Genomic DNA, 24,116 nt, shown 5'->3' on the forward strand with positions numbered 1-24,116 from the left:
CAAAGCATTTTGTCAGCATTCATTCCAAGACTCGTCTAAGGCAACGTGGTACAGTGGTTCCACATTCTCTTACAACCTCTCCTTTAACTGCCTCTGAGGTTGTGAAGCTTTTCACATTTACTCAAACATAAACATAAACGTTTCTCCTTTAATGTCTTATTTCTCCCATAATAATCTGTACTCTCATTCAAAGAAATGCAATTTTATCGTTGGTTCACCATGCTGATGTTTGAGAAAAGATCATGCGATACAAACCGTAATGACGAAGGAATATAATGAAGGCTGAACCGGTAAATGATTTCAAGCGATACAGTCATTTAGAATAAAATACTTCCTCCTCTGATGAAAGGTTTCAAAAAATTAAGCTCTAACTGCTGCCATGAATTGTTATATTTTGGAAGGCGGCCTGTGGCAATGTTCCCTTTCTTGGCAGATCTCGCAGAAACTACTTCAGCCACGAGGGGAAGGGAGAAGTCAGGGTGACATGGCCAGAGAGAACCGCAGCCATCACCACAGATTTATTAATGCTCTGCTGTGAAGTGCTAGTTCAGCCCCAGCGTGGCCCATGTGGACAGCTACAGAAGGGTCCTATGCTATAGTCCAGGAGGTGGCTTAATTTCATGTCCGATGCTGCACTCCAGGGGGATTCTGGTTTTCCCTGTGTCCCCCATCAAAAATGACTTTCCCTGGACAAACAAACTCTCCCCTCCCCACCCACACAGGGATGCAGAATGCTGACCTTCCACAAAGCACAAAGGTCTCTGAAGAGAGAGAAGCCATTCCTAGGTAAATGAGTTAAGCAGGAGACCAACATTTGCAAAAGAAGGAGGAAAACATTTGTAGGAAAAATTAAATGGGTAAGAATCTGTTTAAATCAAAACTCTGAGCATTTGGAGATGGAAGGGTTAAATACTTACTGCCAACAGAAATAAAGCCTCTGAAACAAGAAAGTAACATTCCACAATGGTTCTAAGCGAGCAAAGGACTAGCATGGAGCAGAGGACGCCAGGTAATGGATCTCTAGTCTTTCCGATGCTGTTTTGCAGTCTAAGATCTGGAAGAAAGCCGACACACGGAAGAGAAATCAAGTGCCATGAAAGCAGAGAGAGAAGGCACCAATCAGATGACCGCGAAGAACCATGTTAGGAGCCAACCATGGAGGAAAGTACTAGAAGCACAGGGTAGAGGTGGAGAGCTGGTCTCCAGCAGACAAAGCCAGCAAAGGAGGTGCCTGACTTCCTGGTCAGGAATTAGCTCCTGCATGCCCGAGCTTCTGTGCTTCCTTCTGGAACTCAGTGCTGATCCCCCATTAACTTCTACAGATCCCACTTTCTCTGCAGAACATAGCAGGCGAGATGTCAGAGATCTGGAGGTTGTCATGGAAAAGCTAGTCTAAAGCCAGGCCTGGACACCACTGCCTACCCCACCAGGGTTAGCCAGCTGACCAGCCACCAGAGACAAAAAGCTGACGCAGTCTGGTTACCACATTCCACAGGGAGAACAGGTATTTGGTAGGACAGGAAGATGGACATGTAAGAAGTAGAGGGGACCTCTGTGTCACACAGACATAATCTCATGGCCTACCAAAATAAATGATTTGCAGGGCAAGCTATGGCATTATCACAGACACTCCAAGGAAATAAAAACCCAGGAAAATAATATCATTATTGGTAAAGCCCAATTTTCAGTAATTAAGAGGTGACGAATTTAGCACTCCACATGTGAACAGATTACAGAAGCTTAATGTTCCTTGGCAAGTCAACACACTCTTTGAAAAGCAAGGCTTTTACTTTTTTAATAGCCATTTGTTTTGCTTTCCGATAGAAAATGAGAGCTGATTTCCTTGCTCTGTTAGGTAGCAATTTGATGTTCCCATTCTCTACAACATTACACCGAATATAATCCAAACGGGTTCTCTATTTTTCCAATACCACTTATTTCTCATTTATGGATTGATCTAAAAACACACACAAGAGAAAATACACAACCAGCTCCTTTTCTCCGTAGGTAGTAATCAAGGTGATTTGTTTGGTTGGTTGGATTTTTCTATGTGTATTTCTGTTTTTCTTTTCCAGAGACGAAAAGTACCAGCTCAGTGTAAATGTCAACCTCTAAAAAGGAGTAGGTACTTTCTAGACAAGAGGAAAATAACCCTGATGTGGGAAAGAAGGAGGTTTTTTTTTTTTTTATGGTGATGAAACATTGCTCTTTTAAATGTTAATGTACAATAGTCTTACTAACAGGAGTCATAAAAAATTTATTCACAAATAAATTGCAGCAAAGTTTTGTGTCCTATGCAGGAAAAAATGTCTTATAGAATTGCAGATTACTTTGCAAGACAAACACCGGAATTCAGTCATCTAGCAGTTACTCACCACCTATGGTGTGAATCCCTACAAAGTTGTCCTAAACTGTAGAATATGTACCATGTCAAAGATCTGTCAGATGATATTTATGCTTCATTATAGAAATGAATTTTTAAAGTCATAAATCTGCAGAAGATCAAAGATGTAAAAATCAATTAATCCGGTTTTTCACATCACTACCCAATATGTCCCCTTTAATTTAAAATGTCTTAGATTGAGGGGCTGGCTGGTTAGCTCAGTTGGTGAGAGCATGGTGCTGATAACAGCACAGTCCAGGGTTCCATCTCTGTGCCAGCCAGCTGCCAATAAATAAATAAATAAAATAAAATGTCCTAGATTGAACCCACTGTGATGGTTTCACAAATATTTTCATTACATGGCTTTATTTTTTTCCCAACTTACCCCTAATATCCAATTTTCTCCAAAAGAAACTTTAAGTTTTCTCTGTTTTCATAGCCACCACCCTGATCCAGACTCCTAACTTCCTCTCACTGGACTTCTTTAATTTCTCCAAGCTTTGCATTTCATGAAATCCCTAGGCCGTGATTCTTCCACAGTGTTTCCCCCGCCTGGCTTGAGGATTTCATCACCTGTTTCGGCTAAAGCTTCTCCTATCCTGGGGCACATAGACACCCTGGCTGACCTTCCGCACCATCCAGCTGACATCTTTTGGATGGATGCAGCTTTATGGATTATGCTTGTGGCTTCCTCCTGTCTTGCTCCTGCTCATTTGCCTCCTGACAACACATATTCCTGCCCTCCAACACCTGGCCTGTCCCACTGTCACTCTTTTAATGCTGGTTTCCCTAATATTTGTTGAAAGGGCCTTTTGTCATGGAACCATGTCATAACATGCACATTTGAACTATTTTCTAACACAGACTATTCGTCAAAGACAGAAACCATGACTTTTCCTTCTGTACCCTTCCTGCTACATAATGCATAGCTCTGAAGCCAGCTCTACTCAATCAATGATTACTGATTAAGGGATGACGTTGTATGTCTCTTGCATTGATGTGGGTTGTATATATCTTGCTGTGGAGAGAAAGGTTCTCAGGACCTTTCTAATCAAAATAGGACTAAGGCTGTTGCCTACACAGGTACAATCACATAAGGTATGTAGAAAAATAGTCACATCATTCTGCTTTTCATATTAACTAGGCTTTGCTTCAATTATTTTCAGATTTTAGATAAATCTCAAAATTTATCTAAATTCCTTGGGGAAGAAATGTGTAAAAGAGAATAAGTCTTAAATATCTGAAAAGCATTTTCAGTTCTTTTCTCTATTGCAAGAACTTATGTTATATTGAAGACATTTGAATCTGAGTATCAGATTGCTCATATTTTTTTAACCATTCTAGTCTATCTGACCTACATTCTTTATGTAAAAAAAGAATGGTGCATATTTGGTGGCAACAATGTTGTCTAAAAAGTTTTCTCTTCATAAACTCTCTTCTAAAATGCAGGCATCACTAATGAATTAGAAAGTGAAAATTCAAAGCCATTCCAATATTAGAAAAAAAAAAATTTAAAAAGTATTTGCTGAGTCAAGTATCTAACTGCCTTAACATTGAATTAAAGTATTACTTCTCTTACCTATATTCACTTTACTCAGAATATGAAGACATAAATTTTAAGAAGCCTGTCTGTAAGTAGCACATGACTCCAAGTATCCCACCTCATAGAGCAAGATCAATCCTTCAAAGCAGCACCATGAGAGACCAGTGAATGCCAATCAATTTCCACGTGGCATAATATCTAAGTTTTCCACAATTATATGGAAAGAGAGTTCAAAGATCTGGAAATGTCAGTGAAATTCTGGAAAATGATGCCAGGAGGGTTCATTATTATTTATAATGTTATGGACACACACACACACTCTCTCTCTCTCTCTTAGTTCTCTGAGTACCAACCCCCCCAGCACAAGGTCTCGTATGTGACATGAAATAGACATCCAATAAATATTTGCTAAAAGACTGAATGCCTTTATAGCAATAGGTTCCAGGAAATCCATCCAAGAAGTCCGAAAGAGATCCCCAGCCTGGCCAAATCGGCCAAGTCAGCCCTCATCAGCACAAACTGTAAAGCTCCAGTGTTACTGACTATGAAAGTAAAACAATGGGACTTTAAGTACTTTTCAGCAAGTAGGTTTTAAAATCATTATTTTATTTCTTTTTACATATACTTACCCATATATATAATTTGATACAAATAAATGAATGTCATAATACATATGGCTTTTTAAAAAAAATTATTGCAAACTTTTTTTTCCTTTTATTTGCTCAGCTCACCCTATGTAAGCCCAAGAAACTCCCTATACATATAATCCTAATCAGAGATACACAGATATAGACATAGACACACACATGCATGCACACACCGAGGGTTCTGTAATTGATACACTCTTCTGTATCTGTGTTTCTCACTGAACAACACCTTATGGGCATCCCTCCAAGGCATTTGGTATAGCTCTATTTCCTTAATGTCTTAGATTGAGGGGCTGGCTGGTTAGCTCAGTTGGTGAGAGTAAAGCAGTAACATTTCACATTTCCAAAACAGTTATATTTAATCTGGATAAAATAAAATTGTGCTTAGAAGGATGGGGGATCCATAACCTTTCTGTGGCGATGCCTCTAGTCCCTGCAAGACCTCTAAACCCAGCCAGGTCTTCTTCCCTGTTCCTCCCGTTGGCTGGCCTGGCCACTCCCTGTAAAGCTTGGGGCTCTCTAGGGTTCCACCTACAGGCTTCACTATCCCTTGAGCTCCCTGCAATTATATTCTAAAGTTGGCATATTATATTCTAAAGTTGGCTTTTGTACCTTTTTCAAAGGAGAAGTTCTATGGCTTTCATCAAATTTCCAAAGTGGTCTGTGACCCAAAAAGGGCTAGGAGCCACCTGCCTACAGTCACGAGGGTGACAAGAGGATTGGGATATTGCTGATGACATGATTTGATTTTGCTGATGATAACAAAAACAAAAAACAAAAAGTGGCTTTTATTGAAGAAGCCTTCCTGTGTCCATGAAGCAATCAAAAACACTTTGGATCCACATTATTTTAAGAAGAAAGCTCTATAAATATTTTACACAAAGGCACAGGTGCTGGGGGGGGGGATGGGGGACAGAAAGTGCTCTTTCCAAAACCAGGTAAAGGATCATTTCTCCTTCAATATATAATTTCTCAGAAAATTTGGCATTTGATCTATCTAAAGGGAAAGAGAGTCATTTTTGGCTTCTTTTCAAAGACGGGGTAAACATTTTAGAGGAGAATGAGAAGGGAAAGCCAAATGAGATACAGGGAAAAAAAGCATTTACAGAATTTGGGAGAACACCACTTGAGGAAACCCAATAAACACCTCTAAGTCAGGGGTCCAGTCTTGGCTCCAGCCGCCCCTTCTTTCTCCCCACCATGGCTGGCTTCTCTCCACACATACCCTCAGCCCAAGAGCAGGCAGTGCCTGGCCAAAGGAGGTATTCAGTAAATGCAGATTAAACTAATAAATAATTGAAGCAGCTTTATGCAGAATAAATTACAGGAAATACAAGTGGGTCCTTAAATGGGATTTCTTTGCTAGTAAAGGCTTTAAATCAAGAATGCCATGATTTTTCTCCACCTGTAATTAACACCAAGAAAGAATTAGAAGGCATCTGTCCACCTCTCAGAAAAGTCTGTAAGTCTTCATTCTGATAAGACTCCTGATTTTCTTGAAACTACCTTCCATTCTTCCTACTTCATTTCATATATTATCACATTTATCATCAAATGGTATAACATAATCCTGACAATTGCTTAGCATAGTTATTAAATAATAACCATTAAATTAATAAGATCACTAGCCTCTAGTTTAAAATCTAAAACAAAAGACAAAGATGAAAACAGACATGAAAAACTTTAAATTAGTTAACAACCTACACAGAGAGTAAGGCAGGTAAAGCTTCAAATCAAACCACGTAAAGCCTCTTTAATCACATCTATGCTTGTTGTGTGGTGAATGAGTGATCCGTCCTCTGGAATAGGTAATATTTTGAGAAAGATCTCATTGCCACACTTCCAGAAATAATACTATTTCTGTTACACTTTTTCACTTTAGCTATTTCTTAAAACATATGGTATAACTAAAAGACACAGAAACTGCAAAGCTAATTCACAGATGGGATCTTAGATTACAGTAATGCGGCTGTTTTAGTGTCCATCAGTGAATTAAATCACATTTAGCCATTGATAACAAAAGAGAAAAGACACTCCATGTTTTCTCAGTATTTCAGGTTTTCAAGGGTACTGTTTCCTGAACACTGTCTTTCTAAGTTAGCTTTATTATGTGTGTGTATGTATATGCAATATATATGTATATACATGCATATATATTGTATGCATATCTACATGTATGTGTATTACATATAATAATAAATATTTTTATACACACATTCACACACACATACACTCTTAAGACTTTAAGTGGTATGACTATAAAGGACAGAATATTCTAGAATAAAAAGTTTCAGAGCCTTCGAGATTATCCAATTCTAAAGAAATCTTATAAAGAATATGTTTTCTGTCCAGTAGCAGAAACATAGTTAAGATTTACTTTAGTTTTAATACTAACACTTTATAAGCATTAAGCCATTCTATAGGTAAAGAAAAAAGTCTATATTAGGGCTTTAAGACTATTCATTTAATTTTAAATGGGCTTCAGTATTCTTTACTTTCAGGGTTTAAGTAAAGAACTTGAAACTTGCTATATTTAGTTGTTTGGTGTCTAAAATACTGTGTGCTTAGGAAGGTAACACTGTAGATGAAGATGCTTGTTAAATTTCCCTTAGGAGATATTCACAGATAACAGATTCCTTTAAATAAAAACAATTCCACATAAATAGGAACTCACTGTGTCAGTCACAGGGATCCAGAACTGGTCCACTAGTTAGGATAAAATTTGCAGTTCCTTTAATATCTGATTTACCATCATCCTGACCTTTGACTTCACCAGAAATCAACAGAGAGGGAGGGAAGTTTTAATTGCTCTTTTCAAACATTTTGTAATAAGAAAAATTCCATTAGAAAAGTATAACCAGGGCTGAGCCCATGGCGCACTCGGGAGAGTGCGGCGCTGGGAGTGCAGCAGCGCTCCCGCTGCGGGTTCGGATCCTATATAGGGATGACCAGTGCGCTCACAGCACTCCCTGGCTGAGAGTGGTCCAGCCGGTCTCAAAAAGGACAAAAAAAAAAAAAAAAAAAGAAAAGTATAACCAATATTTTTGGAAGCCAAAGTAGAGATCTCATTTCAGAATACAACACAATGATTGTTTCAAATGGAAGCTTTTTTAAAGAATAAAGCCAATATAATCATCTTTCCCCACAGAATTTCTTAAGCCTATTTTTATCCTTTACAGCCCCTATAGAATTCCAGCTGGAGGGTCCTTCTGAAGTCAATGGGAGTTAAAGTGAAATGATAATTAGTCCGGATAATTTCTGGTAATACACACACGCACACACGCACACACACACACACACACACACATACACACATGTGTATTTTTTGAGAGTTGAAACATTCAGTGCTCTAGTAAGGCCTACTCCGTACTGCTGGATCTCCCTAGATTTTCTCCCAAGAGACCTTTTCTGAATCCAGTATTGTCCCACAAATTGAGTTTTGTTGCCTGATGCCATCACCAAGCAGTAGTTTTAGAGCAATGTCTTCCATTCAAAAAATACATTAGGAAATTAAAGCATTAATTAATTATGAGTATAATAAATCCTCCATCCCCTCATACACCTACTAATTTAATGAAATGGGATGGCTTTGGACTAGCTTCTCCATGTGAGGAAGTATAGAGAAGAGGTGGACTGAGATACACGTTTTATCCGTGAGCAACCTCTTAGATCCACTGAACCAACCCAAGGTTGTGGGCCTCAGCAAAATAAAGAGCTTCTAGAAGGAAAAGGGAAGTGCTAAAGGACAAACAACTTATAAAGTTCAGAAGCTACCACAAAATCAAAGCGATACGAGAAAAAACTTAAAAATAAGAAAGCATAAGGGAAGCAAAGTAAAATAACTAAGACATTTTCTAAATGTATATAAAAGCATACTAATAAATAGTTATTCTAGTTACTTCTACATAGAAAATTTTAAAAATAAGTAAGACATTTTCTAAACATACATAAAAGTATACTAATAAGTAGAGTTATTCCGGTTCTTTTACATAGGAAATTTTTAAAATATCTACTGAGACGTCTAGATAGTCATATAACACGTCATAAATGACTTTGAGTATAGGTTATTAAAGCTCAACCACTGGGTAAAATGACTAGTTACTACCGGTGAACGGACAGTATTATTGTAGGTACTCTTGTCTTCTTTTGTCCTACATTGTTTTTAAACATGTGTAGTGCAAAATTAGACATATCCTCCAATGTAAAACTGATTTGCCTGTCAACTTTCTCAGATCGATATTATCTTCGAGTTATGACCTTCAGCAAGACTGGAGACCAGTCCAGGGAATGAACTATTAAGGAATGGTCAAATGAAATGGCAGGTCTATTATTATTTTGGCAGCCAAGAAAAACTAGTGGTTCCTTTTTTTCATGTTCTTTTATTGCTAACTTGAGATGTTATTGCAGAAAGATTTTTATACTAAAATCACAGATCATTACAACTGAAAGAAATTTTAGGGATCACCTAGCACAACCCATCATTTTAGGCCCTTAAAAACATCAGGGGTACCCCAAGTCGCACTTAATGGCAGAGGTAGAATGAGAACCCAGTCCCCCCGATGGCTGGCCTAGTGCTATATTTTACCAAATAAAATCAAAGTGTACATGACAGGTTGGCAATTTACTTATACTCATATACCTCTGCAATTCTTTGCAAGTCTCTACCACATTGAAATGGGAGGAACTAACATTAGTTCCATCCACTACACTGGGTCCATTCAATGACTAAACAGTCGACTTAGGTAAATTCACATTTTTCCACTTCCTGGCTCCTCTCCAAGATGGTGTCTACACGTGAGTGAGTAGTGAAGGCTTTGGTGACCACAGACTGAAGAAAGAAGGAAATCTTGAACCCATGCCCAGATTCCCTTATTCTCTCCTCTAAGTCCTTTGGCCTAAGTGTCATCTCCCTGTCCTCTTCGTCCCCAGACACGCTGTTGGCATCTGATGCTGAACTGTGACTGGTGACCTCATGGTGTGGTCTCACTTGGCTCAGGAAGAGCCTAGAAGTATCCCCTGCAGATTCTGACACCGAGGTCTAACTGCACAATCCACCCCCCGCTACAGGGACACATTGTTCCTACAGTGGCAATGCCCTGGTAGCTGCCCAGCAAGCACCCTGGGCATCCCTCTACCAGGCACAGTGGAACTTCCATGCCTCACAAGAGAAAAGACACCAGGAAAAGCCACTCAGGTTCTCACCTGCCCACCATGCTATAGAAGTTCTAAGTTTGTCACTGAGGTGGATGAGATTTGGGGGTTTACCTGGGGGCGGTCTTCTCTGCTTTGGGCTTTTCCCTTCACCTATGTAATATGCCTGCCTCATCTTCTCTCTGAGACTTGAGCCAGCAGAGAGAGGGAGGTCAAGTTTCAGTCTCTGGTTTGTCTGCCCTCTTCTTCCAATTCACCATGGCCAGAAGGGGTGGGGGTAGACATTCCCCTTCACACCCAGCCCTATTTCCTCCTTCCCAACTTTGTGTTCACTCTGCTGCTTTCCCTGGGGCTGTAAGTGGGAGTGAGTACAGCAGACCATGAATAGGAAAGAAAGATGAAAACCACATTGATTAATATTTTTAAAATATTCTCCTCATCACAGATGTTATATTCATGATCCCACAGCCATGGAATTAATAGGCTATATAGTTTTTCTCATTATAAAATATTTGAAGAGAGCAATTAGACTTCCCTCCCTCCTTCCCTCCCTAATTCAAGGCTCACTTAATAGTGACTAGTGGCCTGCAGCCCGGCCACCCCATGTTTGGCATTCCCACCCTCCACCAGGAGCTGCGGGAATGGGGGAAGGGGAGGTAGGGTGAGCCAGGAGGGTGTCAAAGGACCAACTTTGCTGGGACTCTGGAAGCAGATGGAAAAGCTAAGGTCATCTCAGGAGGGTAAAGCGTAGAGCACCAGGGGCCTGTGATTAAAAGCTCTAAAACCCAGTCGTGACACAGCAAATCAAAACATCGTGGTTATTTTCCCATCTCTCACTACTGACATTTTTGTCTCTTACATCATTTTATCCAGAAGTAAAACAGAAAAAAAAAAATCTGACTTAGAGAAATCGCAAAGGTTAGAGTTAACATCTGCTCAGCATGCCGTGTTCCCTGGAAGAAATGCTCCACATCAAGTGAATTAATATTTCTCCTTTGAAGTCTCATTCACATTCATCCCTTCCTGTATGTGAAATATAATCTCTCATCATTTTCACGGCCTCAAAACCTTGAAAAGAAACATGCTGATGCTTCTCCTGGTGAACCTCACCTTCACATTCATGAGAAAGCACTTATTGTGGGAAACGCGCAGCAGCGTAGGAGCAGAATACAGCAACCGATGGTGCGAAATCAAAAGATGGGAAGCATAAAGCCGACAAAAGTAGGTTCAAAGAAAAGAGAAAATTAAAAGGCAAGTATGAAAGGCTCCTTGTCCAAGACCAGTGGAACATGAGAATTACCAACAAAAACTATCTGGAGAGACACTCTTCGTGGTTAGAAGTCAGCAGTTGTCTAATGAGATAAGGGATAGTAAAGAGAGCCCAACAAAGAGCAAAGAGTCTTCTAAGATCAGGAAATGGGGGGGAAATGGATGTGCCTTTAGGAATGGGAACCACAGCTGGACAGGACACATACCACTCAGATTCCATGATGCATAGGCTGCAGAAAGGTACTCAGGCCTCTAACTCACTGAAGATGCTTTAAAACAAAATTAAAGTACACTCAGTTCTCTCTGCAAGTCTCATGGCAGTTGTAATTTTACCTATTTTTGTGATTATTTTATTATCATCCTCTCCTTCACAAAACCCTAAACCCCCTAAGAATAAGGCCTCGCCCAGTTTTGCTCACTGCAGAATCTCTGCTGTCTAGCACCTAATTCGGCACATGGTGGGCACTCAGTGGTGAATTAAATTTAGGTCAAATTTATGATTGAGTAGGGGCCCACAGAATGGGATTTAGAACATACCGATGATGTTATTCAAAACAGCTCTCTCATTGTCTTCTGACAGTAAACGAAGTTCCCTAGTGAGCGATTCATTGCTTTGAAGGAAGCAGATACCCTTTAAAATGCAACTGCCACCTGAGAGAAATCTTGCTTTAGGTAATTATTTAACACCTCACTGGATGGTTAGATGACAGGTAACTAAGAAGGAAACTCTCTGGAAATGGAACAAAGAACAAGGAGGCACAGAAAGGTGCCCAGGACATGAGCTTTCCGAGGTTCCTACTGAACACATGTCTTCAGTCCTCCCACAAAGATGTTTAACTATAATGTTCCCTATAAAAAATCATGTTACCTTCTGACCCTTCCTACAATCATATATCGCATCCCCAATGAACCGTGTTTTTATGCCTCTGCAGAAACTTGCAAGATTAAAAAGAATCAACATAGATTACACAATGAAGACTCAAAGGTTCCAGAATGATTTGTATTCGATCCATAATCATTCTCAATCTTTCATCTTATCAGCACTTGTAAATTACACATACTCCATTTAAAAACACACTGAGCCCCAAATCCCTATTATTTTCAGCATGATTGCAAACAGCTAAGCCAATCATATGAACAACCAAGTGAGGGAGTAGCTAACATTTCATCCTCACTTGGAGCAGTGTTTTTCAAAACTATGCCCTAGAGAGGCCCAGGGAATGGGAAGATGAGGAGAAGCCAGGGGGATGGGGGTTAGGGGGTGTTGCTTTTTCATCTGCCTGGAGTTTTTAAAGTTTAGGGACTTCCCAATTTACAAAGAGTCTGTGTTCAAAAACTTCAATTTATAAGTCAGGGCTTTGGAACTCAGGGCTCACTTTGCTACAGAAAATCATCTGATGCCTGTCCCGAGGCAAGCAATAAAAGCCTGAGGCCCCACAGGTGGACTATCACATTACTAATTCCACTAGAAATAACATCTGATTTTTGCTCCTTATGAATGGGCTACTGTAGGCCAGCGGGGGTGGCTAACCACCATTCACGCTATTTCTTTGAAGGAGTTCGTCCTGTGATGTGTGATGAAAAGGAAACCAGTGAGGATAAAAGGACTTCCCCTCCCTCTTCTCTCTCTTGATGGTCAAGTTCAAGGGCAGTCCATGTCTATCACGGTCACTGGCTGGCCAAGTGGATGTCCACCAGTTCTCTGCGAGCTGGAAAATGCCTATGAGCCTCTGCCTAGCACCAGTTCTGAAAGGCTAACTCCTGGTTTGCTTGTTTATTCTCCAGTATTTCATATCATTTCATTATGACAATCTGGTACCTAATATAGATCCCGAAAAAGCTTCAGAGGATTAAGAACTTTGGTAAAAAATGCTGGCAGTGTTTATAACCCTTTCAAAAAGAGAGAGAAACAAAGAGAGAGAGACAGACAGAAAAAAGAAGAGATAACAGCATTTGACTAGAAATAATTTTCTAGATTAGGTTGAAAATTAATCTTTTTTTTTCTTCATTTTGGTTCATTTGGTAAGCTAATGAGCTCAGAGAAAAGAACTAGTTTTGACTGAACAATTCTAAAAGATTTCAGAATTTAAAAACTTGGAGCTAGAAGCAGATTTGATTCATTTAGCATCACAAATTACCAAAACAAGTATACAAAATATTCGTAGCCAATTTTCTACCAAAACTGTTGAGCTTTTCAGAATTCCAAATATCAAAACTCTAAGGAAATGTTCTGTTGCATAATCAAATAATTTAATTGGCTAAAATTAAATCAAATGTCATTACTGACTATTACGATTATGATAGATAAATTTCCACACTTTTGCAAAACTGGAAATACTCATACAGAAGTGTTTTCGCCTCTCACTCAGAAAACAATAATAACAATAATGACTTCTTGCTACTTTCACTTTACGCAAAATCTTACCTTTATGTATACTGCACCATCCCCTTATACCACAATTATATGCTTACAAATCTCCTTTTCTAAATGATCTCTGAGCAATGGACCAGAGTGTGGACACTGTGTGCTCACAGATCTAGGGTCTATTCCAAGTTCAAGCTTACCAGCTAAGCTTTCAAGGGCAAGTTATTTAAATTCTCTAAAGATTGGGCATTTCGTCTAAATAGGGATAATAATAAATACCTGTCTCTTAAGACTCTGAGATTAAATGAAATAATACATGTAAAATTATGTGCCTAGAATACAACAAGCTTGTTGACAATATGATGATGATGGTGATGATAATGATGTCTTTATATCTCCAGTGCCTAACACAATCCCTTGCACAAAGTAGGTAATCAATACATGTTTCTTGAATTGAGTTAAATTTCCCCAAGTTGTCTGCCCATAAGCCCTACATTTTCTTTCTAGAGGATAAAACATTTGAACAAAAGCTTAAAGAAAATATGATGCCTTCACCTGACCACTGCCTGGCCATCCCACAGCACTTTGTACATATCTGTTAGCTCTTGTCCCTCCAGCCTGTAATTATTTGTACATGCTGCCTTCTGAAGCATGCAGCTTGATACATGAGAGAGAACAAAATCAGCCTTTCATAAAACAGTGAACTCCTTTTTTCTTTGCATTTCCAAAACCAGGCACACAGTAGGAAAACAATAAACATTGCTCCTGGGCTGAGGTGAAGGTATCTACAACCACTAACCGAGCCCAAAGGGAGTGTTGTGCCTTCAGAAGGAAGGAGACTGTTTATTTCAGATTCTTTCTCAACCTTCAAGGCTCCACTCAAACCCCACCTCTAGCACGAAGCACTGTCCAATCCAATGTACCTGATCCCTCTCTTCTGACTCCTTATTGTAACTTAAACACAGTCATTCCAGGTATCTGTTAGTCCTCTTTCCTCAGATGCCCTGCAAGCTCTGTGAAGGGAGGATTTACTAATTACAAATTCTTTTGCACAGTACCAGAGCATGTAACAGACAGGAAACCAGTATTCGATTGCTTGACTTAGTTCTATTTTCCAATGTGCTCGAAGTACTTATCCAGAATTATCTGATTAATCCTAACTCAATGAGAAGAAGGGCACATTGGCTCTGCACAGACTGGAGCCAGGTCCTCGTACCCCTAGCAGTGGGAATGAGTAGGAATATTCTTGCACTCTTGTACATAACAGTCTCAGCACCCAATTTAGGGGCCAGCATCCAATTTTTGGAACTAATGGCTTAGCATGCACAAACCAAAAAACAGCTCCCAACCAAGTCCTCATGGCCTTGTTAACCAATAATAAAACCTACTTTGAGTTATATTTCCTCTAATTAAATGGACTGAGAAGCATCTCCAAGTCCCCCAGAAAGAGAACAGAGGGAACCCCAATCTCCCTGGTGATTAGGTGAACAGCCAAGAAAATAATTGGATACTGAGTGACTGAGAGTCGCCTACTCTTATTAAGAAGAGCTACAGACTGACATTTTCAATGACTTCTAGAGAGACACCTCCTGCCTTCACAAATTCTGCTCTTTTCTCTTTTCCATACCAGGGATTCTCAGGCACATAATAATAATAATAAGCCTCCACCGTCATAGACTATTTTTTAACTTTTCAAAATGCTTTCAAACCTAACTGCATCATATGACACCTGCAGCCACCCTGCAGTTAGACAAGACAGACTGTTTCACTTTGCACAAAGAATCAGAGTGGCTGGCCCAGGGCCATAGCGAATGAATGGCCACAGGGGGCCTTCCCCCTCCCTCCTCGGTGTCACGTAACTACAGTTGACCAGTGGGCTGCAGTGCACTTGCTCAGCTCTTCCTACACCATGCAGGCAAGATAACATCTCTGAAACAGAGCGCCCTGTGTTTCTTAAAGAGCCTGGGTGTCCCTGGAGAAAACCCTGCCAACTCAAAACCCTAGTCTTCACCAATGAGTTTCGCCATATCGTAACTACAGTTGACCAGTGGGCTGCAGTGCACTTGCTCAGCTCTTCCTACACCATGCAGGCAAGATAACATCTCTGAAAGAGAGCGCCCTGTGTTTCTTAAAGAGCCTGGATGTCCCTGGAGAAAACCCTGCCAACTCAAAACCCTAGTCTTCACCAATGAGTTTCGCCATATTGAAAGCAAGTGCCATCCAAAATGGTGGACTGGAGTCAACTATGGTGTTCTCATCTTTGTTCATGTTGTCAACATGACGTAGTAAAGAAATATGAATGAAGGGACAGGAGGAAAATAAAGCTCGTGGCTGGCATGAGAGAGCACGTGAGCCCCACATGCACGGAGATTGGGTCAAGTTAATATCTTATTTTTCCCCTACATATGCAGTGTGGAAAAGCTCTTTATAAAATGTTTTTCAGGGCCAGCCCCGTGGCGCACTCGGGAGAGTGCGGTGCTGGGAGCGCAGCGACGCTCCCTCCGCGGGTTCAGATCCTATATAGGAATGGCCGGTGCGCTCACTGGCTGAGTGCGGTGCGGACGACACCACACCAAGGGTCACGAAAAAAAAAAAGACAAAAAAAAAAATAAATGTTTTTCAATATTAAGTATGAAAGAAGTTGATACTGCCTGGAAACACTTCCTCTGACCAGAATTCATTTGCTTGCCCTGGTTCCATATGAGTGACAGAAGCCAGGACAGTGGGATGGTTCAAGACCAGGAATGGTACAGACGGTCCAACGCTTTCACCCTGAGTCCCCAAGCAGGGCTGCTCTCAGTCTCCACCCTGGCTGGTGACCCAGCATGATGGCTCAATGGCACAAATCTCTTCCCAGTGGCCTTGAGAATAATCTTTAGTATCGATGTGACCAAATAGGCCTTCCAGAAATTACCTGGCTCTGCAATTCACTTTGCTGCTTCAGGCGAAGATTTTCAGGTGTATCTGCCACTGTAGTGAAGGATTGCTTTGGGTAGTGTCTGTGGAGAAAATTTTTAAGAGAACGTAATTAAAATACAGTGCTATGAAACAGTCTTAACACCAATTGTTTTCCCCTTCCTTCCCTTCTGTCACAGTGGAAGAGGTGCCCGTCCTCTTGGCTGAGGTCAAACCTGTCATCAATCTGGATCCCATCCCATTCTCATGACAGTGTGTCACTCAGGCATCCCCACTCTCTCCCGAAACTTTAACCATGGTTTCTCTATTCTATTAGCCACTTCCTGTCAACAATGAAGAATGCTCACGGCTCTCCCAGCTTTTACTATCCCACCCTGCACCCCACACACCAGGCCAGCACGTGTACCACCTAGTCAGCCCTTCAGCCGGACTCCCTTAGAAAGAGGCCTAACCTCACAGTCCTTACTCATCTCCTCAACTCTATAATTGGCTTCTAGCCTCTGTTTCCAGAAGTTTCTCTTGCTAAAGTTATAATGACTTCCTGTGGGCACATCCAATGGACATCTCTCAGTCCCCTTGCATGGCCTTTCCTCCATCCTGAAATGTCCTCTCTTGGTTCCTGTGTCACCACACACACTCCTGGCATGGCTGCTCCTTCTAGCTCCTTCTCTGTGTCCTGTGGGCTCCTCTTTGTCTGCTCATACCCCCTTCAGGGTCCTAACATGGACTTTCTTCTCTTCTTAGTCGACACCATCCCCTGGGTGATCTCACTCATTCCTGTGACTTTGGGGACCCTCGACCCATAAGCTGATTAATCCCAAATCTGAGTTTTAGATCCAATGGCATTTTCATTTGTATATCCACCCCCCACTACAAACTCACCCCGTCTGAAACTCATCTGTCTCTCACCCCATCCCACCTCTAAGACAAGTTTCCCCTCCTATATTCGCTTTTTCATCTGCTAGTGCCCAGCTGTCCAAGTCAGGAACCTGAAAGTAATCCCGACTCCTCACCCCCACTACAAACTCACCCCGTCTGAAACTCATCTGTCTCTCACCCCATCCCACCTCCAAGACAAGTTTCCCCTCCTATATTCACTTTTTCATCTGCTAGTGCCCAGCTGTCCAAGTCAGGAACCTGAAAGTAATCCCGACTCCTCACACATCCAATCAGTGGCCAAATCTATCGATTCAGTCTGCTAAATAGATCTTGACTATATTTACATATATATGTATACATATTTCCATCTCCACTGCATTTTTTTATTATAGGCTGCATTTATCTTTCAGGTTAACTACAACATATTCCAGTCTCCAGTCTTGCCCTCCCAATCCAAATTGCCAAAGCAAAACGTTCTAAATTGTAAATCTGATCACATTAGTCCTCTGAGTACGACCTTTCAGTGGCTTCCCATTGACCTGAGAATAATGTGCAGCCGCCTGTCTTCCAAGGCCCCGGTCCATGAGCAGCCCTCTGTGACTTCTCACTGCCTCTGCATGCTCTGGCCACGGGGGGGTCACTTCAGTCCCTGGAGCTCACCTTTCTCATTCCCACCTCTCCTCCTACATGTGACTCCCCTCACCTGCAACAACATCCCTCTTCCCACCCCACTCCCTGCGTAACTGCCTTTGTCTACAAGTCTTGCCTGAGATGTCACTTTCTCCAGGAAGCCTTCCTGGCCCCCCAAATTTGGGTTGGGAATGCACCCTGGGTATACTTCCCTTCCTCTGTTATAAGGCTTATCGTCCCCATTTGTATTTCACAATTGGATGTCTCTGTCTCACAGCTTGAAGGAAGTTCTGCGGCAGCAAGAAAAGACTGTCTAGTCCCTTGTTGAAGCACATTCCTGCCTCTATCCCCAGCACCCAGTATGACCTCAATAAATATTTGTGGACAGAAGAAATGAAGGGAGGGAGAAAGGGAAAGAATAATCAGACAAAGCCTAAGAGCCCATGATTGGGCTACGGTAAAGCTTCAGAGTGTTATATCCTATATATTGTCACAGACGTGCAAACACACAGCTGCTTCTTATATTCAAAGATGACCCTCCTGGTGGTGAAGAGATGGCACTTTCTCCCCATGTGGTTTCTCAAACATTCCCTTTGCCTCGCTGTTCCAAACTCTTCTCTCCTTCTGGAAGGTTCTTTTTGCCATCCCTGTCCCTGCTTCCCATAAGAAGGCTGATGGAGTAATCTTTTGTCAGTGCAGATAAACTCTGCAAAACTTACCCAAAGCACACTAGCACTTCTGAAATAAACATTAATATTTTTTAGCCCCATGAAGTCAGATTCATGATAGGAAAACATATATTCATGCCTCATTTTTCCAGCATTCTTCAGGAATTTAACGTTCCATATATATCAATGTTCTAGATAACTAAAGTTAACCCCAAAACTGCTGGACTCATTTTAATTATTTTAATTAAAATCCTTCAAAACCCTTTACATCACTTTCCTGCCTTCTTAGAGAATATACAAACCGAAATTACATTTTTATGATAATGTAGATTCATCTTAACTGATATTATCAGATCATGATATAAAGCAGTCATGCTTTTGAAGTTTACAAAGGAATAGCCTAAACTGTACTAGGTCATTGCGCTTTTATAACTGTCAAGAGATCATTTCTCACATACAGCATTCTGGCCTGCACTGCCTTCTAGTTGCCTTCTTCTAACTCAGAGTAAGAAACTAGACAGTCAAGTTGGTTTAAAATGTTGGTAAACACTAGAGCTATTGATTCCAGTGAGTAAACTGTAGTAGGTAAGGTCTCTCTCCTTATCCTATATGGGCCATACCCTTCTTGGGGCCACTTCTAAACTGTGCTCCAGGTGTGTAGACAGGTGAAGTTGGACAGACAACTCTGGTGTGTAACATAATATATGCAAGTTCTGGCTTGGAAAGTTGAATTTCACTGGGCTTTAAAATGCAGCAACTGCATATTGCTATTCTTTAAGGTTATAATACTGACACCTGAGCATGTTTTTTTGTTTGTTTGTTTTTCAAAATATATTCTGCAGAATAAAGTTGCACAGAGATTTTCAGGGTTCCACGATGTTTCATTCAAAAATTTTATGTATGTATTTTAACTATTTTTAAAACTCTAATTAAAATGCGCTCTCAAATGTGTTCCAGAAACTTTAGCCTGTTGAGATCCCTGCTACACTAACTTGCAGGTTAATCCAGTTTGGGGGCAGTCTTTGGGGGACAATCTTCTCCTGTCACTTATGTTTAATTAAAAATTCTTTTTAATTTTTATTAAAGAGCACCCTGAACTGTTGGGGGACATACAATTTGCAAATGCTTTACTATGTACACATGAATTTCCTACTCACGACACAAAACTGATTTCTATTTGTATACTAATGAATTTCACTTGCCATCCATACCTCTAATTTTATGAAAATAAAATTAAATTATGAAAATAATCTAATTATCCTCACCACTTGACTTGACAATGAGAAAAGGTGATAGATTTCAACTTATGAAATACATGCATATAAATAAAACATCACTTTTATATGTTTGATATTGGCATCCCATACTAAGTTTTATTTAGAAAGAGGATTAGACTGAAAAAAAAATTGAAAAGTTTCTCTTGATTTTTAGAAGACATATTTTGCTAACCTGATAACCAAAGCAGCAAACTTGCAACTATATCTAGAACTATAAAAAGATGCCAATGCTTTGCACTTTTTCCAATATCCTTTCGATGCTAAAATTTAATGATTTTGTAATAGTGGGTTAATCTGTATATAACATAACTTTCTCTAAAGATGCATTACAGGAAGAAATTATCCAAAATTTTGATGTAGGAGAAAAAGTTCAATTTAGTATTAAAACCAAAATAATAGATGTTGAGGGAAAGAAGAAATTCATATCTGAAACTACAAGCAATTATGAGTAGTAAAATGAATTAAAACCTGAGGCTTTGGGGATCCAAGTTATATTAGAGCAAGGAAAATTCAAGAGAATAAGGTCTTCAAAAGAAATGTCTAACTGTCAAGAGAGTGGAATGGCCTCATGAGTTGGAACTGTAAGACTCAGAAGAAATAAGTGTAATTATAGAAATGGCAGCACATACTGCATTATATTAAAAATAATAATTACAATATCTGGAGAAACCTGATTAATTTGACCAAACTTGACACATCTGAAAATCCTATCAAACATTAAATTTCTCAACATCATGTCCACGTAGTAATGCCAGTCTAAACTAATCCAACAACATTCTGCTCTGAAGTCAGAGTCTCAACTCCCATCCACCACTCCACCCTTCCTGCAGAAGCAAAAGAAAAAAGAAAAAAAAAAAAAAAAAAAGACACGGAAATAAACTGAGGGGCCATGGGTCCCCCTCGTGAAATAAAAGGAACAGAGAAGCAGAGCCCTTTAAAACTAATTGCTTGTACCATACAATTAATTCTAGAACTTTCCAAATACTTCATTCAAATGGTTGTAAAAGGTCTTCCTAAAATAAATGCCTTGAATAGAAATCTTTTTTTTTTTTTTTGTCCTTTTTGAGACCGGCCGCACCGTGCTCAGCCAGTGAGCGCACCGGCCATCCCCATATAGGATCCGAACCTACGGTGGGAGCGCTGCTGCGCTCCCAGCGCCACACTCTCCTGAGTGCTCCACGGGCTCGGCCCTTGAATAGAAATCTTAAGGAAAGAAAAGGACTTCTTCACCAGGCCAAGAAGGAGAATGACATCTTTTCCTCCTTCATATTGAGTCAGAATGTTGGACAGAAGGTGCTGCAGGGGCCTGAGCACTGGATGTTCAAAGAGAGCAAGGAAACAAGAAAAAAAAATACAAAAGAAGGGGTGAATGAATGGACACATGCATACATTTCCTGGAAAATAAAACATAATTGTGGAAATAGGACACAAAACACATTAGGAGCTGGTTGAGAGATCTGGGGAATATCGTGAAATGTTTAAGCATCATAAACAGAAATCTCTTCGCTGAAGCAGCAGGAATTGGATGCAGGCTATGTATAAAGACCCGGCTGACAGCTGCAACAAATCCACATTTCCATGAAATGCTATATTAAAAATAAAGAGGGAAAAAATCAAGATAATAATAGAAAAAGACATCTGAAACAGCAAAGTTAGATTACAGAGAGATGACTTCAAATTTTTTATCTCTGCGAGATTCAGCTGACAAAAATATAGGAAATGTTAGTTATATGCAAACCACTAAACCAGAGCTGGTCAGGGTGTGGAACGCAGCATAAACAAATGGCAACCTCCATGGTAATGAGGACGAACAATACTGGGAAAAGCAAGGATCCAGAAATGCTCGCTTTTGGTCCAAAGCCTAGTGCTTTTGAGAGCAGGGGAGCCAAACTGCCTGGGTTTGGCACCTACCCGCTGTGTGCCTCTGAGTAGGTTTCTTTACCTCCCTGACCTTGATTTTCTCATCTACAAAATAAACATAATGATAGCACTTCTTAGGTTTGTGAAATTAACACAGGTAAATCATTTCAAACAATGTCTGGCTCATAGTAAGCACTCAACAAAGTGTCTACCATTCATAACAATATCACTACTGCTATTACTACTTTCTCATTGCTCTACTGCAAAGTGACTTAACTTCTGTGTCTCCTGGACATCGTCTACATAATGGGGATAAGATATTCCTGGCTCTCTCATGAGGTCGCTGCTAGAATCACATGAAAGAGCCTTATAAATGGAAAACAGATGCAACTGTGAAATATTAGTAAACTGCTCAGACAGATAAAGCTAAGGACTTTGTGAATTTATTTATTTTAAGTCCTATGTTTTAATACAGTGGTTCTCAACCACTGTCCCCAGAGGACATTTGGCAGTAGGCAATATCTGGAGACATTTGTGGTTTTCTCAACTGGGAAGGTGGGGGGTGAGAGGGATACATCTAGCAGGTAGAAGCCAGGGCTGCTGCTAGACACCCCACAGTACACTGGACAGCCCCCCACCCCAACAGAGGCTCATTCTGTCCAAAATGCCAATTGTGCTGAAGTTGAGAAATCAGATTTAATAGATATAAATCTAACCTTATATGAGGCCACTAATTTTAGGACTGCTAGCTCTTCCTAACATACTTTAACCTTTGTTTTCATTCTTATCTCCTGGCAAAGTCAAACAGCCCACCTTCTCCACTTAATCTTTTGCCATACTCCAGGCAAATTACTCCAGTCCCCACCTTCTCCCTCCTGAGCACTTGCGTCTACCCTCTCTGGCCACTGTTAAGGTCACACTCAAACTAGAGGATCTGAGAGTAGAATTTAGGTGTCAAAAGAATTTGCTACTACATCATGATTTCATAATGGGTCCCTATGCAGAAAAGAGTTAATACAGAGCAGGCCTGCATGATATCATTTGAAAGTGCTGCTTACAAGGTTGGCCTTTGGCTAGTGTCTGGGAACTTGGATTTTGGGAGGTTTTTCACCACCGCTGACCAACAAGAGTGGGCTCACTGTGCCTAAGCTGTTTGTACAAATAGCTGAACACCTGCTCTCCTTGTGGGTGTTGGGATTTGGTGATAGACGCCTCCCTAAAAGCCCTGGGCACTGAGTCTCTGAGGAACTTTGCTGGTTGGCAACATTTGACACATGTCATCCCAACTCCTTGCTGGGGAATTAAGAACATCCCGTGTCACTCTGCTGGGAGAACACTCTGGAAGCTGCACCTTGTTTCCTCCAGGCTTGCCCCATGCACTTTTCCCTTTGCTGATTTTGCTTTGCATCTTTTCACCATGATAAACTATAGTCATGAATGAGCACAATGATGCTGAGTCTTATGGGACCTCCTAGGGAACCATCAAACCTGGGGATGCTCTTGGAAACCCCCAACACAAGCTCCTTTGTGCCTAACAGAGTGTCAGTCATGAAAGAAAAAGTATATACTAGTGCAGTCTGAAAATACTAAATGAAAAATTCCAGAAATAAACAATTCACAAGTTTTAAACTGCACGCCCTTCTGAGTAGTGTGATGAAATCTCGCGCCAGTTTGCTCCATCCTGTCTGGGACATGAATCGTGCCTTTGTCCATCAGATCTATTCTCCATGAGCTGCCTGCCACCTATCAGTCACTTAGTAGCTATGGCCCTGATCATATCAACTGTTGCGGGATTGCAGTGCTCGGGTACAAATAATCCTTATCTGACTTCATGATGGCCCCAAAGCACAAGAGCGGTGATGCTGGCATGTGGTTATAATTGTTCTATTTTATTATTGTTGTTGTTAATCTCTTACTGTGCCTAATTTATCAATTAAACTTTATCATAGGTAAGTGTGTATCGGAAAAAACATAGTGTATATAGAGTTCAGTACTCTCCAAGGTTTCAGACATCCACTGGGGGTCTTGGAATGTATACCCTATGGATGAGGGAGGATTATTGTATTAACATTTCTTAATATATTACCTACATTTTAAGAATATACTTTTTTTCTTAAGAACACTTAAAAAGCAAAGGTTCTAACTTCATGCTATTAAGTTGGCTTTTTAGCTCTATCTTTCTGAGTTAGGTGCAGGACCAATCTCTTTGTTTAGGACCATCTTTCACACTCTGATTTTAACCAAGGAAGTAATTTAATCCAAGAGCCAAGATCGTAACTGTTTTGGATGTGGGGGGGGTGATACAAGGTTTAAACATAATTTTAAGTATTTCTCCCAAATCTGAGCAACTCCTTTTTGTAGCAGTAATATTCATTTCTTATCATTCAAAATTATCTTTAAAGAATGAAAAATAAAACATTTTTAAATGAACAGACCCTGAGAGAGATTACCACCTTCAGCTCTTCTATGAAGACGCTTACAAAGAATGTACTTCAGGAAGAAAAAAATAATTCCAGAAGGACAAGCTA

At 40.4% G+C, this 24,116-nt stretch overlaps 1 protein-coding gene across 1 annotated transcript in view; it reads right to left on the minus strand.

Annotated features, from left to right (window-relative positions):
- The window catches only part of LOC103589514 (LIM zinc-binding domain-containing Nebulette-like), a 186,485-nt gene that overhangs the window by 39,536 nt on the left and 122,833 nt on the right, over positions 1-24,116 (minus strand). The window contains exon 3 of the mRNA XM_008571521.1: positions 16,273-16,357. Within this exon, the coding sequence (XP_008569743.1) occupies positions 16,273-16,357 (85 nt within the window). The remainder of the gene's footprint in view (positions 1-16,272; positions 16,358-24,116) is intronic.

Source organism: Galeopterus variegatus, unplaced genomic scaffold (genome assembly GCF_000696425.1).
Source record: "Galeopterus variegatus unplaced genomic scaffold, G_variegatus-3.0.2 Scaffold696, whole genome shotgun sequence".
Taxonomy (NCBI): Eukaryota; Metazoa; Chordata; class Mammalia; order Dermoptera; family Cynocephalidae; genus Galeopterus; species Galeopterus variegatus.